Source organism: Papilio xuthus, unplaced genomic scaffold, assembly GCF_000836235.2.
Source record: "Papilio xuthus unplaced genomic scaffold, Pxut_1.1 DF828258.1, whole genome shotgun sequence".
NCBI lineage: Eukaryota > Metazoa > Arthropoda > Insecta > Lepidoptera > Papilionidae > Papilio > Papilio xuthus.
The window spans coordinates 1,148,591-1,163,495 of NW_013530391.1; the positions used below are offsets into that span (position 1 = coordinate 1,148,591).

Sequence of the window (14,905 nt, forward strand, 5' to 3'; positions counted from 1 at the left end):
CTAAGACATTTTGATTTAAACATCATAACTTTAGATAGAGATAAACTAAAATTTAGATTTTTAATCTATTATTAGTGCGTAATAAATAGTAAAGTACGTAGTATACAGCTTTGTAAACGTAGCTTTTTTTAAAAAAAAAACAACTAAAATTGTTGATGTTTACATTAATTAAATTAAATCAGTAGCTATTTATTGTATAATGTTTGCCCGTTGTTTTGTACCATTGCACGGATACAAGTGCAAGATATCATGAATTAATGACGTCACTGGCGCCACTGGAACATTATTAGTTCCACAGCGGAGCTATTTATCAAACCACCTACGCGTAATGTTTTACTAAACACCCTGTAGCTTGTAAGTTGGAGTATCTATAGGTAGTGGATGCTATTAATGGACCAAAAACGAATTGAGTGCGATTATTAGATACAAATGATATAACTTTTTAAATACATAAATAACATTTTTATAAAACTACATGCTGTTGCCTCCGACTCTGCCTGTGCGGGATAAAAAATTAATTAGTAACCTATGTGTTCTAGATTTATGTTCTACATCTGTATCCAATTACAAAATAGATAGTAGTTGATTATCAAACCTACTGAATACGCGTACAAAATTTCATAAAAATCGGTCAAAACGTTTCGGAAGAGTATGGTAATTAACATTGTGACGCGAGAATTTATATATAAAATTCTCGATTAGGTGTCGCCCACGATTCCGTCCACGCGGAATTATAAAAAAATTAATAAGTAACTTATGTGTTTACCAGACTATGTTCTACATCTATGCCAAATTTCAGCTAGATCTATGCAGCCGTTTTGGAGATACCTTCAAACAAACATCCATCCATACATCGAAACATTCGCATATATAATATTAGTAAGATGTTCATAGCTAAGCCATCAATTTTATCGGACTTATACTATATGTCCATTTACTGTATACAATTAAATTTCCAATTTAACTGTAACATAAAAGTAGAAATCCGCCAATTACATAGAGATTGAATGCGGCTGCAACATGACTATTATATGTAATATCCTTTAGTACACCATCATATACTCAGTTTAAACCCGTTATGTATTTAAATTATATACAAACACACTAATATTCCCCAGTTAATCTAGTAGTCTTGATTACGCGACTATAAGTCGACTACACAGAATCGAGTTGATGACTCTCTGAACATAAAGAGATATTAATGTTATTTACCCGTTTTGAACATGTCGTATTATAATCGTATACTGTATATAGGATGTGTAATGAAATGGCAGTTATTTATTTACAATTTTTATATAATAAACTTCAACTATGTTATGTTATATATTTATTGCTTCTATATTTATATATTTTAGTCTATATGTGGTCTATATGTAACAGGAAACAAATGGACTATTTTACTTATGTACTTAAGTACAGTCGAATCTGGATAAGCGAGAAGACTTTGTAAGCCAGAAAATATTGCATTCCCTTAGAATCTTGCTTATCCTAGGTTCGACTGTAATATTATCAATGTGAAATTTTATATGAAAAGATAGATGGATTTTTATCTTCAAGAAAGCTAAACAGATATATCTGAAATTTAACATCGATGTAGAGCATAAGCTATATATTAAGTTTTTTATTCCGTGCGAACGAATATTCGGGAGAACGCTAATTTGTCATATTTACTAATCTTCTGTAATTATAACGTAACCATAGATCTTAACCACAGTCATTGAGTTTTTTTAATCGAATTTATTGTAACGATTTTTTTTTTTGAAAACTTTTCACTGTAATATCTTTAACTCCTAGACATTCGTATGACGTACAGATGTTATGGTTTTGACAATGAACACCAGAATCTATAACTAAAGTCGATAGAATGTGGGTAATGAGAATATCGCATTCATATTTGAAATGTTAGATCAATAACCTTGATCCAATAAAGTGTCCTGAGCGCTTTATGACAGGTTTGAGGTTAAGAGATATTTACAACATAAATAAATTCCAGGTCCGACGAGTAGGGGTGGTCGTAAGTTAGACGAGACACGTGACAAGTACAGCAAAGCATGTCGGAGGCTGCATCGTGCACACAACGAGTATGTGCTACTGTTGGCTGAAGCGACGGAGTGCGAGCGGGCGCTCAGGACTGCCGCATTGCCTTCACTATTGGACCAACAAAAGAGACAAGGAGAGGCGACAGCGGCTACATGGTAGATATTTGTTAATTTTACTAATCTCTATAAATGGATAGGTCATTGTTAATGACAGATTTTGCCAAGTTCTGACTTAAATGCGTCTGTTGATGTCCGCTACAAACCACATCCATCAACGCTAAAATGGCGAAAATCAAATAGGCACAAATTACCTTGTATATGTAGCCTACCCATTTCTAGATTGGTTAATTTGCTAAAAATCGATTTATGTTAAATCGTCCCATCCGTCGAAAAAATAAATCTCTTTAAAGGATCACAAAGATTCTATCTATTTTAGTTGATGTTGCATACTTTAATATATCAGAGTTAATTAAATCAAAAAGCAAATTACATCGGACATGTTAACTTAAAACATTAACACATTTTTATGGCAACATTAAATACATTTCAAGGAATTAACTAATCACCGACTGCTGTGCGGGCGTTATCTTTTATATCAACACGACTTTATTCTAATTCGTGTTGTCATAAAAATATTACGATCACATTTTTAATGTCCCTACAAAACGGTAAATTTAAATACAACATCCAAGTATAATAACAAGAAAAATTGTAAATAATCTAAGATTGCTAAGGAAGGAATCTATTCGAGATTTATAAGTATACTAGCGGACCCGACAGACGTTGTCTGACAAATTGACACTGCGATGGTAGCGCCGTCTGTCGGATCCAATGTAAAACATTCCAAAATCAACAACTACTAATAAATTAAAAATGAATTAAAAAAACATGGTCCAGCGGACAAAATTGTGAATCTAAACCATTTCCAGATCTCCTTGAACACATACAAAAAATTTCATCAAAATCGGTCCAGTCGTTTGAGAGAAGTTCAGTGACATACACACTCACAGAAGAATTATATATTTAAAGATTTAAAAATTGAATGCGCAGTATGTGTGTCAATTCAATCTTTACTTCCGCGAATGTTTTATATTGAGTACTTTACATATATAAATATTTGCTTTCAAGTCTATTCGATGTAAAGATATTAAAATCATATTTATTTGTATTTCTTATTTACTTAAACCACATTTGTTAGCAACAATAATGAACATGTGGATAGCGTTGTTAATTTTATGATTAATCGCTTTGTTTCTATAATGCTGATTACACTTATTTATTGACCTGAATATAATGAAAAGAAAATATTTATACCTACTATACAGTGTGTTTTTGTTCGTGTAAAAAAATATTTCCACCTATGTGACGTAAAGATCATATCTATCTGTAGATATAATCTATTAAACAGTGGTAGAGCCGGCTTTAACATCTTCGCACGAATTGGCCCGGCTCGCCAGGTGAAATACCACGACCACACAGAAGCCAGACGTCAAGTGGAAGCAATTCCGCGTTTCGTCTGATGAGTGTGCGTCCCGGAGGCCTATTTTAGTCCTCTTTCCTCTTCCCATCCGTTATCTTATAAGGAAAGAATGGGAAGTGGAAGTGGACTTTCCGGATGAGAGGATGCATGGGAAGGGAAAATATGTTCTTTCTGTGCATCCTCTCCTCAGTCGATTAAAGGTAGGCAAAGCATATGCAATTGTGTATGTCCATGGGCAACGGTCAGTTCGCTATTTCAGCGATTTCAGGTGGCCGCTCGCTCGTTTGCCACCTTATGATATATAAAAAAAAGCTCTAACCAATAATCGTTGGTTTCTGAGACTTAAATCTCTATAAAACATATCGCTATCCCCATCATTATCTTTGTCAAAACAGCGATTACAATATATTTAAATCGTGGATTTTGGTCTCAGAAACCGACGGCAAGAGATGTGCTTATTCTTTTTCTAGTATTGGTCGATTTTTGCTCTTTTAACATCTGATACGAGTATGATTACTTAATAATAAAATATAATAATTATTAACAGGAAGGCAATACTCTTGGAGGTGGTGCAAAGATCCGACTTCAGTACGGACAAATTCCGCGAGATCACCAGCAAAGTGGAGACGACCATACAAAATCTCAAACCCCAAGATGAATACAAAGAATTCATGGAGAAATACAAGTAAGTTAAATATTACCCTTTCAAATTAGTTTTCTAAAAGTGGTCAAAGTGGACCACGGAAGACCTGGCGGGGAGGGGGGAAGGATGGAGGAAAATAACGTGCAGAAGTAACAGGATAAATACAGTAAGAGGTTCAGCGAAGTTAGTCTATTTTTATAAGAGTATACGAGGAAATTTCTTATCTTAAATATTTGTACCTAATAATTAGCATTAGTATTAGTATTTCTTATTATTCTAGATCACCGCCCTCAACACCAATAACATTTACATTCGACGAGAGCCTAGTTGAAGATACGAGTGGTAAACTCCAACCGAACCAACTAACAGTTGACAATCTCACTGTTGAATGGTTGAAAGAGAAGCTGACCGAACTGGAATCATCATTACAAGACAACAGAGAGAAGCAGACAGCGTTACACGGCCCGGAGATCATAGGCAATGGTATCTGCAAGAATAATAATAGTGGTTCACAGTCCGGTATCAGCAATGGGGTCAATGGCATCGATAGGTATGTTGAATTTAGCCTTAATAAGTTAAAGTCAAGAAAGAAAAGCATTTATTTAGGGTTAAAATAAGTTTGACGGCTGGAACCTAACAAAGAAAGATGCCAGCAACGAATTTCTTGCACGAATGTGTCCCTCGCCCAGTGCGATAACACGACCACACAGAAGACTGGCATCAATTGTAAGCAATTCCGCTTACAGTGTGATGAGTGTGGTGCCGGGGGTCTAATTTTAGTCTTCATCGTCTTCACAACCTTTTCGTGTAAGGATAGATTGGAAGGGAAAGTGGATTGTACACAGGGGGGACTCAAAAAAGGGGAAAAATTCTCGACTTCATTCATTAACATTTGCTACTTTATTATGTGTTTATGAATACCTATAAAAAGTCTTAAACAGTTAACTATATTTCTTATAAAGCATTTAGCATTTTTTCTTTTATGGTGGTGTGTTGGTGCAGTATTCGATTTATCAGGGATTGGACACTAAAATTGGTCATTGAAATTATCTTATTATTCTATATACAGGCATTCGCCGCCACCTATACCAGTGACGTCATCAGAGCCGACGAAACTTCTGGAACTCCGAGTGGTGGAGCGTAAGTGCGCGCGCCAGGCGGAACTGATCCGGACCGCGCTGGCGGAGCTCGGCTGCGAGGAAGCGCCCAGCGGCTGTCCTGATCTCTCTGCTGAGACTGTCGGCGGAGACAGCCTGGATGGAAGCTCTCCAGACCACCAGGTATACTGAACCTCCGTGATTATTTAAGACTTAGATTTAGCAGACTAATATGTTCAAATACTTATTGAAAGTCATAAATATTCTATTAAAAATGTTCATGTTAAATTAGAGATAAAAATTTCCATTACATAAAACGCGAAGAAGATAGGAATCACGATCAGATATTAAAATCGGGTTTATCATAAAAAGCTGTAATCAAAAAATATATATTTAAATGTGTGGTAAGTATTTTGTTTGGATCGGTTCAATCGAAGTGTTTTTTTTTTCTCATTTTAATAATTAAAGTGTACTTGTTTACCATAAACATGTTTTCAATTTGTTCTGGTGTGGTAAATATAAACCAATTATAAGTTTACCTTTATACTTTTTGTGTTATTATTGATATCGCACCACCTTACATGTAACTTGTAAAATGTGGTACAAAAAGGTATCGAGCATAATATTTTTGTATCATTAGCGTTGCTATTGGCTCCTGATTTATAGTTCAAGGTTTGCCTTTCACCTGTATATTAATGTAAAATTACAGAACTTCTTATACAGACAATTTAAAATATAATACATATTCGTTATTGAAGATATTCTGAACAAGTAATATAATATTTTGGATCAATCAAATAAAATCCCGAAATTATCAGGATCGTTCATCGTTGGGGTCTAAATCGTCGGTGGACGCGTTGCGGTTGCATCTCCATTCTATAATCCCGCCGAGGCCCTTCTTCAAAATGTTCACGAGGCCCTTTAGACGCAAGTCGGTGCCCTCGAGCCCGGCCCTACCGCCCAAAACGTACCGGAGTAGCAGTGAAGGGCCCGCAGACACGGTAACCATGGCCCGCCGCAGCAAGCGGATCAGGGTCCTGAAGAGACGCTTGAGGAAGCGAGTGGATGTCTATGTGCATTGTCGTGTCCAAAACAATAGTCTCAGGAAGAGAAAGAAGCGTGTTTGTAGTTGCCCTAACAGCGTGGTGAGTGACACTAACGCACTAAGGCTGTGTACACATTAAACGTATAATCATGGCTGACTTGGAGCTACAAAGTGAAAGTCAAATTGTAATGCATTTTTACTTAACGAAGATACTATCTTAGTCGGTCGCTGACGATAAGTTTAGTGTGCACCCGGCCTAATGCATGAGCCTGCCACTCACGCCGGAGTGCCTGCGTCACGTCGCGTCGCTCTAAATATACCGGCGTGACACGCTGCATCCTACCACAGCGAACTTCGCGCACTGGAATAAGCTTTCGTTTTTAAAATAGCACCACATCGCTCCCAAACATACATATTCAAAATCAAGGTGAATCTCGTAAACGCTCGACGGTTGTTTATTCTACAGCAAAGTCGGAAAGTTTTTCTATTTCACAATTTTTTATCTGTGGTTCTTGTTAAAGGTTGATTTCTCTTGTGTAACGTAGTCTGCGAATTATGGATCCGTTCTCTATGTATATAACTCAAGCTGATTTGTTGCCGCCGATTATAATTCCTCGAAGGAAGAAGCGCTTGAAACAACTTCGGTTAGAGTTTGAGAAGGAGGCCGTAGGTTTTGAATGTTTTATTTGTGTGCGTTCGCTTGTCTATTGTTTTGTGCATGATATAATCATCGATGTTTGTGTTCGCGTGTAAACATTGACCTACACTAATATAAACTTTAATACAATTAAAAATATGAAAAAAATAATGTGTTATTTTGCGAGATGTTTTCCAGGTATTTGATGAATAAAATGTTAATATAGGAAATTATTTTATTAGTTTTTAATTTGCGTACGTTTCGGGCACACAGATATAGTGACCGCCTACTTCCTGCGTGTTTAACCTTATCCGAAGCACGTGGATTGCTCGAAATACAGTTTTATATGAGTCATTACTTGTTTCCCGAAGCAGGCAAAGTGAAGCGAAAAACAAACTGCATTCCATGTTAAAATAAAAAGCACCAGTTTGATCACACAAGGAATTTCGGTTGATCACGCATGTCTTAACATTTTTAATTTTGTTAAGTTTATTTTTTGTAATTTTTGATAGCATAAATGCAGTTTACATACGTAAAGTTACATTTTACACTCAAGTAATAATTTCCTATGTCCCATTATTAGCGAAAATTACTGAAAACAAGATTATTTTAAACAAAAATCAATAATCGACAGCCCTGCGATTTAAAAACACATCGATTAACAACCCTATAATAATCACAATTTATGTCAATACGCAGGTGAGCGTGAGTGAGACGGAGCGATCGCTAGTGGAACAAGAATGGTTCCACGGGGTGTTGCCTCGCGAGGAGGTGGTGCGCCTGCTGCGAGCGGACGGGGACTACCTGGTGCGGGAGACGACGCGCAACCACGCGCGACAACTCGTCCTCTCCGTCTGCTGGGGGCAACACAAGCACTTCATTGTGCAGACCACACCGGAGGTCAGTGATATCATGAATTTCATATATTCTCGTATACGAACACGCTATCAAAATGAGACTGATAGCAACATTATTATAACAGTGGAGATCCACCATTATACTATTGTTTCATCATCCATCTTCAACTCTCGTTTGAACTTGCATTAATAAATACGTTGTATATTTTGTAGGAAATGTATAATTTGTTTTGTGATGTTAAGATCCTCATATTAAATAAGGATACGTAATAGCAGTGCCAGTTTTCGCGGTACCAGAGACTTTTTGGGCGTCTCCCTTTTTACCATGCCTTTGTACACCACAAAGGGTTACGTGGGACTGAGCAACAAATTCATAAGGTTTTAGCAAACGGAACGGAGAGACAAACCAACAAATTTACAAATAATTCATGTATTTCCAGGGTCACTACCGTTTCGAGGGTGCTGCATTCCCTTCAGTGGGCGAGCTGATAGCGTGGCAGCGGGCAAGTGGTGTGCCAGTCACCGCGCGCTCCGGAGCTCTGCTCCGCCGCGCTGTGCCGCGAGAGACGTGGGAACTTAACAACGACCATGTCATATTATTGGACAAAATCGGACGGGTGAGTTGTTTTTTTTTATTGTCGTGTGCATGAGTGTTCTATTAACAATAAATAATGATAGATTTTGTGTGTTTTAATATTTAATTATAAGTTGTATAATTCAAATTACTAAATGTTTTTTGTCCTTGAAGTGAAAGAAGAAGAACTACCCATGTTCTTTCCCTTCATAGAAGCTGAATGGAGTGAATGTTTTTGTATTTATTCAAGAAAATTTATCCAAATATGGTTTTTGGCTTTAAACTAGACACTACGTTAAAAAGGACAAATTAAAAAAATTAAAGTCATCCATCAGTAACTTTACTAATGTAATTAACTTAACTTTTTAGGGTAACTTCGGGGACGTGTACAAGGCTCGTTTGAAGACGACGGGTCAGGAAGTGGCGGTGAAGACGTGCCGCGTGGCGCTGCCTGAGGAACAGAAGCGCACATTCCTTCAGGAGGGCCGCATTCTAAAGCAGTACCAACATCCCAACATCGTCCGCCTCATCGGCATCGCCGTGCAGAAGCAGCCCATCATGATCGTCATGGAACTAGTACCGGGTACGTAAAACTTATACCATTAACAATGCGTTTTAAATAAGAACGCCGTATTATGTTATCGTATCTAAAATTGAATAAATAAGGAGAAAGAGGACTTAAATGTAAACAAAATAAATCTTAATTTCTTATTTGTATATGGTACTTTATAATAACTAAACAGTTTTATTAAAAATAGTTTTTTTTTAAGAATGAGAAATGTTAGTGATATAATAAATGCGAAAGTTAGCATGTATGAATGTATGTTTGTCGTGTCAGGCGGGTCCCTGCTGACGTTCCTGCGCACGCGTGCGGGCGCGCTGAGCTCGCGCTCGCTACTGGCGATGTGCCGGGACGCGGCGGCCGGCATGCGCTACCTCGAGTCCAAGAACTGCATCCACCGCGACCTCGCCGCCCGCAACTGTCTCGTCGCCGACGACCACACCGTCAAGATCTCCGACTTCGGCATGTCGCGCGAGGAGGAGGAGTACATCGTCTCCGGGGGAATGAAGCAGATACCCATCAAGTGGACCGCACCCGAGGCGCTCAATTTCGGTAACGGATCTTCTTATATTGCTTGTTAAAAGAAATTTTAATTTAAATGAAAAAATGTCTTTTTAGCCTTATGACGAAAATAACTAAATACTTTACATAGGAATAGACATGTAGTCTAAATAATTCGTATTTGCTATAAAATAAAAGTCAGTTGATATTATTCGCTTGGAAAAGGTTTGAAAAATAAATAACCAGTTTTTTTCATTTGTTATTTATATAATGATTCCTGTTTGAAGGCAAGTACACGTCGCTCTGCGATGTATGGAGTTACGGAGTGCTGATGTGGGAGATATTCTCTAAGGGCGACACTCCCTACGCCGGAATGAGCAACTCGCGCGCTCGGGAAAAAATCGACGCCGGTAAGCACATTTTTTTTTATATTACAAGGTGGCAAAAGATATATTTCCTCTTCCTCTGCCTGCCCTGAGCAGGGGCCCTCCATAACATCCGCTTCCCCTTCCCTTCCTTTTCCTTATAAGAAAAGGGTGCGAAAGGGAATTAAAATTAAGCCTCCTCATATTTTTCTGTATTATGGCGAGAATTATTCTATAACTGGTCAGACTATATACTTATTATACGATATATACTTATGCGTAAAAAACTTATTCCAGGCTACAGAATGCCGGCACCTGACGGTTGTTCCGAGGACGTGTACGCTCTGATGCTGAGGTGCTGGGAATACGAGGCTGACAAGCGACCGCATTTCCATCAAATATACACCATTATTGACAACATTTACAACAGGTAACAGATTCAGGAACACAGCGATGGTAATTATAATGAAACATATATCTATCAACTAATTTGAGTCTATTTCAAAGACTAAAATATCAATTTTAGTATTTCCAAATAGATCTTACTTTTTAAAAATCAATAATAGTGAGTATCCACTGCATTTGTGTCATAATATATATAATATTGCCATCCTTGTCAATCTCTTTGAAGAAAAGAGAGATAGCAATAGTGTTCGACATTTGAAATACAATAAAATTGAAGATTAAAAACAATGAAATAAAAATTCTGTAGTTGCTTATTTAACTCTGGCTTTCCAATTTCCAAACATTTATTAAGAAATATTGTCTTTGCAAAATTAGGGATATAAATGATTACGTTTAAAAGTGTTTCGATTTAAATTTTTTATCAATAATTTTCTATATTTGTACATTTATAATTAATTATAAGTTATTTTATATTTGTAAATAAATTTTGTGTTACCGTCGTGCGTGTAATGACTCGGTATTATTTCTATTTGATATTATACGTAATGTAACAGACAATTTAGTTTTCTATTTATTTTAGCGATTGTATATAATAATTACCTGAATTTTATGTCAATTATTATATTCAATGTGTTTAACGGTTAAGGTCTGTTGCAACTTATTTTTTTTGGAAATGTAAAAATTAATCAAATTTAGGACAACAATAACGTCGCCTAATTGAAATTTATAATTTGTTTTTTGTAGTACCGAATTATAATTATTCCATACTCATTTTTATTTTTTTAATATGTTTATTGAATTGTAATTTGAATTAAGAATACTTTTTTGAATCTGTCAATAGCTTTACGTAATTGCATAATCGAATAAAAGTTTTTGTGAATATCGAATTACAATTATTATTAGCCATTAACATGCCTATTTAAGTCAATTTTGTAGTAGTTTTAAATTAGTTAATCTTTTTTGTTAATTAATTCTCATTTTTTTTATCTCATATATGAAATACATGTATAATTTTTTAAATAAGGATGTATGTATCAATGACTTAAACCTTTCAAGTGTAATTTAAAAAATGCTTTAATGCCGCAAGCTTTTTTTATATTTGAGCTATGACGTTGCAATATGGCGCTGGTTTTTTTGCGCATTTTCATTTGAAATGTACTGTATTTCATGTGATTGGTTCTCTTTTATAAATTATATTGATATTAAGTGAAATAATATTAAGATCGCATTAAAACATCAATATTATGTTGTATCAGTGTTACAAGAACAATAATATTATGTGTAAAATTTGAAATAGAACATTACAATTACATTTTTATTATATTATCTGTATTATTCTATGTATGTTTAAGATTATATTTCGTTTAAACCCCAAGAGCTTCCGTGTGTTGATTTAATTTTAAGATAAATTGTTTAGATTTGATTGTATTGTGCTATGTTGGTGAAAGTAACGTGCTTCCATTTTATAAATTGTGTTTACATTAAATAACAAATTGAACTATTTGTCTTGCCTACATAGGTGCCATAGATATATAACCTATAGATGGATAGTTTAAACAAGTTTGACGGCTAATTGAGAGTCAATTTTCGAAATGAGATTTTGTATTATAAATGACAACACTGAGGGAATTTATTCCAACAAGAGACCTTTTCCCGCCTTACTTTTGTACTTCGAATCTATGAGTTATAAATTTATGGTTAGTGCATATTTCAAAAATGTTATATTCAACGTGAGTTTCCACTGTCAAAATACTTGTATAAAAACGTATTTTCATGAAATCAAAGAAAGCATTCTCATTGAAAAGATAAAGAAAGCAATATGTTTATTGCACAGATGTTTTGTTAGTGAAAATTCACCACTAATGAAAAAATTGAAGTGAGACACTTCTCTGTATTTTTTTTATGTTTATTATTTTTAGTATTAATATGTGAAATGTAAATATTTTTACGTCAATATCAATTAAAGTGCCAGATGATTTGGTTTCGAATATTATGGACAAAATTATTTCTAACCTAAACGAAATTTTTAATCATACAAAACCAGTTTTAGAATAGTTGTAGTACTTCTAAGACAGAAGGTGAGTTTCTTATGGTAAGGTAAATAAAAATCAGAGTAAATATATAAACATTTATTTCCATATAAAAGATTCTTATAGATACAATTTAATCAGTTCGTCACTAACTGCAGATGGATTTAATATTCCCAAGTCCGTAAACAACAGAGTTATATAAGCCGGGGGTGTATAATCCACTAAGGGATGTTCTTTAGATAGATCTTTGCTATTTTTCAAAACACTTGATAAATATTTGAATTCATTTGGCAAGTCGAGTTGGTTAAGAGGATATGTTCTGGAGAATTTGAAGCTTTCAGTTAAAACATGGACCGGTTTCTTCAGTTCTAAAGCTGACATTGCTATACTGTATGTACCAATCTGAAAAAAAAAACATTCTTGTAAGACCCATTCCACTAGTAGGTACCCATCCACTCCTACACTCTTTTTAAATGAATATTACCACTAGCGCGACCGAGACTTCCATCATCAACAACAACCTGTATTTTCCCTACAGAGGCTCATCACAGTTTCTTAATTCATTCCCATCTTACGCATATCCTTTTTCATACAATACATTCATATTTTTTTCAGTTCAAATGGACCGGGGCGACCAAAACAGTTATATACAATGACATCCCCAACCATACAACTAGCTTCTAAGGTAACAGGTAAAAATAGCATTGTCACAATAGTTTCTAGGCACTTAGAGGAAAAAAAGTCTAATGAACAAGTTTTAGTAATACCTTATTGATAATGCCACCACTCTCGGTGACACCCTCGGCTCCCAGCATGACAATGTCAACTTGCTCCATGATGTAACCAACAGCTGCATCTAAGATAAGAGTTGCATCCACACCACCAGCAACTAGCTGTTTGTGCATTAACACTCTGAAGGTAAGACAAGGTAAGTTTTAAAATACAGTCAAACTTAGATAGCAGAGGGTTCAAGGCACCGGTATATTTGTCTTGCATATAGTAGTTTTCCACTTATGAAGGTTGTCTGTAGGGACCAGGCAATAATTCTCACTTATAACTGGCTGAATATGATCACAATTGTAAGTACAACCTTACAATTGTTGTGTATAGTATAAATGAAAAACAAACCAAACTCTTAAGTCTCAAGCCTTAGTCAAAAATTTTAAGTTTTTAACTTAAAATATTGATGAACACCCATTATTCTGTATAAAATATGTATTATCTAAAGCTAAAAAGTAAATCACTCATCATAATTGTAGTGTCAACTCCTGATTTATACACTACTACTAGAACTATCTGTTACTTACCCGCTATTATCAGGACCAGACATTGTGACATAAACATGAAATCTTTTATTAGCTTTAGCAGCCTCCAACATGGCTTGTAGAACTACTCTTGATCTGGAATGTGTTAGAATTTTCTGAAAAATATAGAAGTTTAAAATTTAATAGTTAACGGGTTCTATTTCAGTGAAAATGTTAAAATATCTTAAGAGAATATAAAACCTTTTTTCCTTAAAGAAAATGATACTTACACAGCCATCATTAATGAAAGGTAAAGCTTGTTTGGCCACTTTCCCTCTTGCTTCAAGTAATGTTCTCAAAAATATGTGTCCTCTTTGTAACATGATTTGCTCACATTCTTCAAATGACTGTAAAAATAAATATTTTCTTCACAGAAAGAGAGGATGACATTAAAAAAACTGTTGGGAAAAAAATGCATATAAAATATCCAAGTTTCTAAAATAAATGAAGAGGGAGATTATAGTTGTATCATTAAATTACCAGATATATATTATACAGTTAACCTCATATCTAAATATATCAGAGCAAATTATATGAGAATCATGTATTTTGGCTACTGACCTTGACATCAAGTTTGGCAAATGTGATGAACCTCATGAAGAGTTCACAACCAGAGGAGATGGCTGCCACGGGCTGGTCGCAGTGCCTCATTGCATCTACTGCCAGCTGCAGGTTGAGATCTAACTCTCTTACAGTTGCCACTGGTAACAATAAAAGATAGACAAGTCTTATAGTAATTGTAATACAACTTTATAATTTATTTATATAATCTAATTTTTGAAACATCCTGTCAATAGCTAAGGACTATAAATTTTTTTAAATCTTAAATAAAGCTTACCAAACTAATTTGCCACTCACAACTACACCTTAAGAAGTAATTTAAATTCACCTCAACATGCTAACCTTTATAGTTCTCTATTACTGTGAGTAATGTTCTTATTGCTGCAACACCCGCTGAAACATCCTCTTCTTCTCTAAGAATTTTTAGGAAAATTTCTTGAACTTCTAAAAGAAAACATTTAAGAAACATGTAAGTAGGGCAATTGTCTAATTCTAAAATCCTTGATACTTATTCGTCGATTAACCTCACCTTCCTTTTTCATGATTTAAGGAATATTTAATTTTACTCGTAATATTTCAATGTAATGTTTGAATAAGAATTCAGCATGAATTGTTTTTAATAGAAAAATAACCTAACTCGCTGACATCTGACATTGACTTTTTGAAATATTGACATCTTTCTTTTTGTGAATGTCAAAAGTTTTTGTGTTTAAAAATTAATAATGTTTTGTTTTATAATGTAATGTAAAGTATATAACTTCTTTTTAATGTTCAATTCAATTTGTAAGATTTATGAATCATTAAA

At 34.9% G+C, this 14,905-nt stretch overlaps 2 protein-coding genes across 4 annotated transcripts in view; one reads left to right on the forward strand and one right to left on the reverse strand.

Annotated features, from left to right (window-relative positions):
• Window positions 1-12,183, forward strand: part of FER (tyrosine-protein kinase Fer) — a 47,759-nt gene extending 35,576 nt beyond the window's left edge. For 2 of the 3 annotated variants that reach the window (XM_013306199.1, XM_013306201.1), the window contains exons 4-14: window positions 1,994-2,195; window positions 4,067-4,204; window positions 4,443-4,712; window positions 5,232-5,442; window positions 6,078-6,260; window positions 7,641-7,841; window positions 8,239-8,415; window positions 8,742-8,955; window positions 9,211-9,486; window positions 9,723-9,845; window positions 10,098-12,183. In XM_013306199.1, the coding sequence (XP_013161653.1) occupies window positions 1,994-2,195; window positions 4,067-4,204; window positions 4,443-4,712; window positions 5,232-5,442; window positions 6,078-6,260; window positions 7,641-7,841; window positions 8,239-8,415; window positions 8,742-8,955; window positions 9,211-9,486; window positions 9,723-9,845; window positions 10,098-10,234 (2,132 nt within the window). In that variant the 3' untranslated portion in view covers window positions 10,235-12,183. The remainder of the gene's footprint in view (window positions 1-1,993; window positions 2,196-4,066; window positions 4,205-4,442; window positions 4,713-5,231; window positions 5,443-6,077; window positions 6,261-7,640; window positions 7,842-8,238; window positions 8,416-8,741; window positions 8,956-9,210; window positions 9,487-9,722; window positions 9,846-10,097) is intronic. The other variant, XM_013306202.1, reaches the window with a different exon arrangement.
• Window positions 12,184-12,319: 136 nt separating this feature from the next.
• On the reverse strand, window positions 12,320-14,756 carry eIF2Balpha (eukaryotic translation initiation factor 2B subunit alpha). Its single transcript, XM_013306116.1, has 7 exons — window positions 14,630-14,756; window positions 14,443-14,544; window positions 14,101-14,240; window positions 13,770-13,886; window positions 13,543-13,655; window positions 13,003-13,147; window positions 12,320-12,637 (listed from the first exon to the last, which is right to left on the reverse strand). The coding sequence occupies exons 1-7, from the start codon at window positions 14,640-14,642 to the stop codon at window positions 12,356-12,358; spliced, it is 912 nt and encodes a 303-aa protein (XP_013161570.1). The 5' UTR covers window positions 14,643-14,756; the 3' UTR covers window positions 12,320-12,355.
• Window positions 14,757-14,905: the final 149 nt, after the last annotated feature.

What these genes read in the sequence shown, in the direction of transcription:
- eIF2Balpha (XM_013306116.1), bottom strand. An exon ending in TCTGGTCCTGATAATAGCGG is followed by an intron (nt 13,148 to 13,542) that starts GTAAGTAACAGA and finishes TCTTACCTTCAG; the next exon opens with AGTGTTAATGCACAAACAGC. An exon ending in GTGGTGGCATTATCAATAAG is followed by an intron (nt 12,638 to 13,002) that starts GTATTACTAAAA and finishes TTTTTTTTTCAG; the next exon opens with ATTGGTACATACAGTATAGC.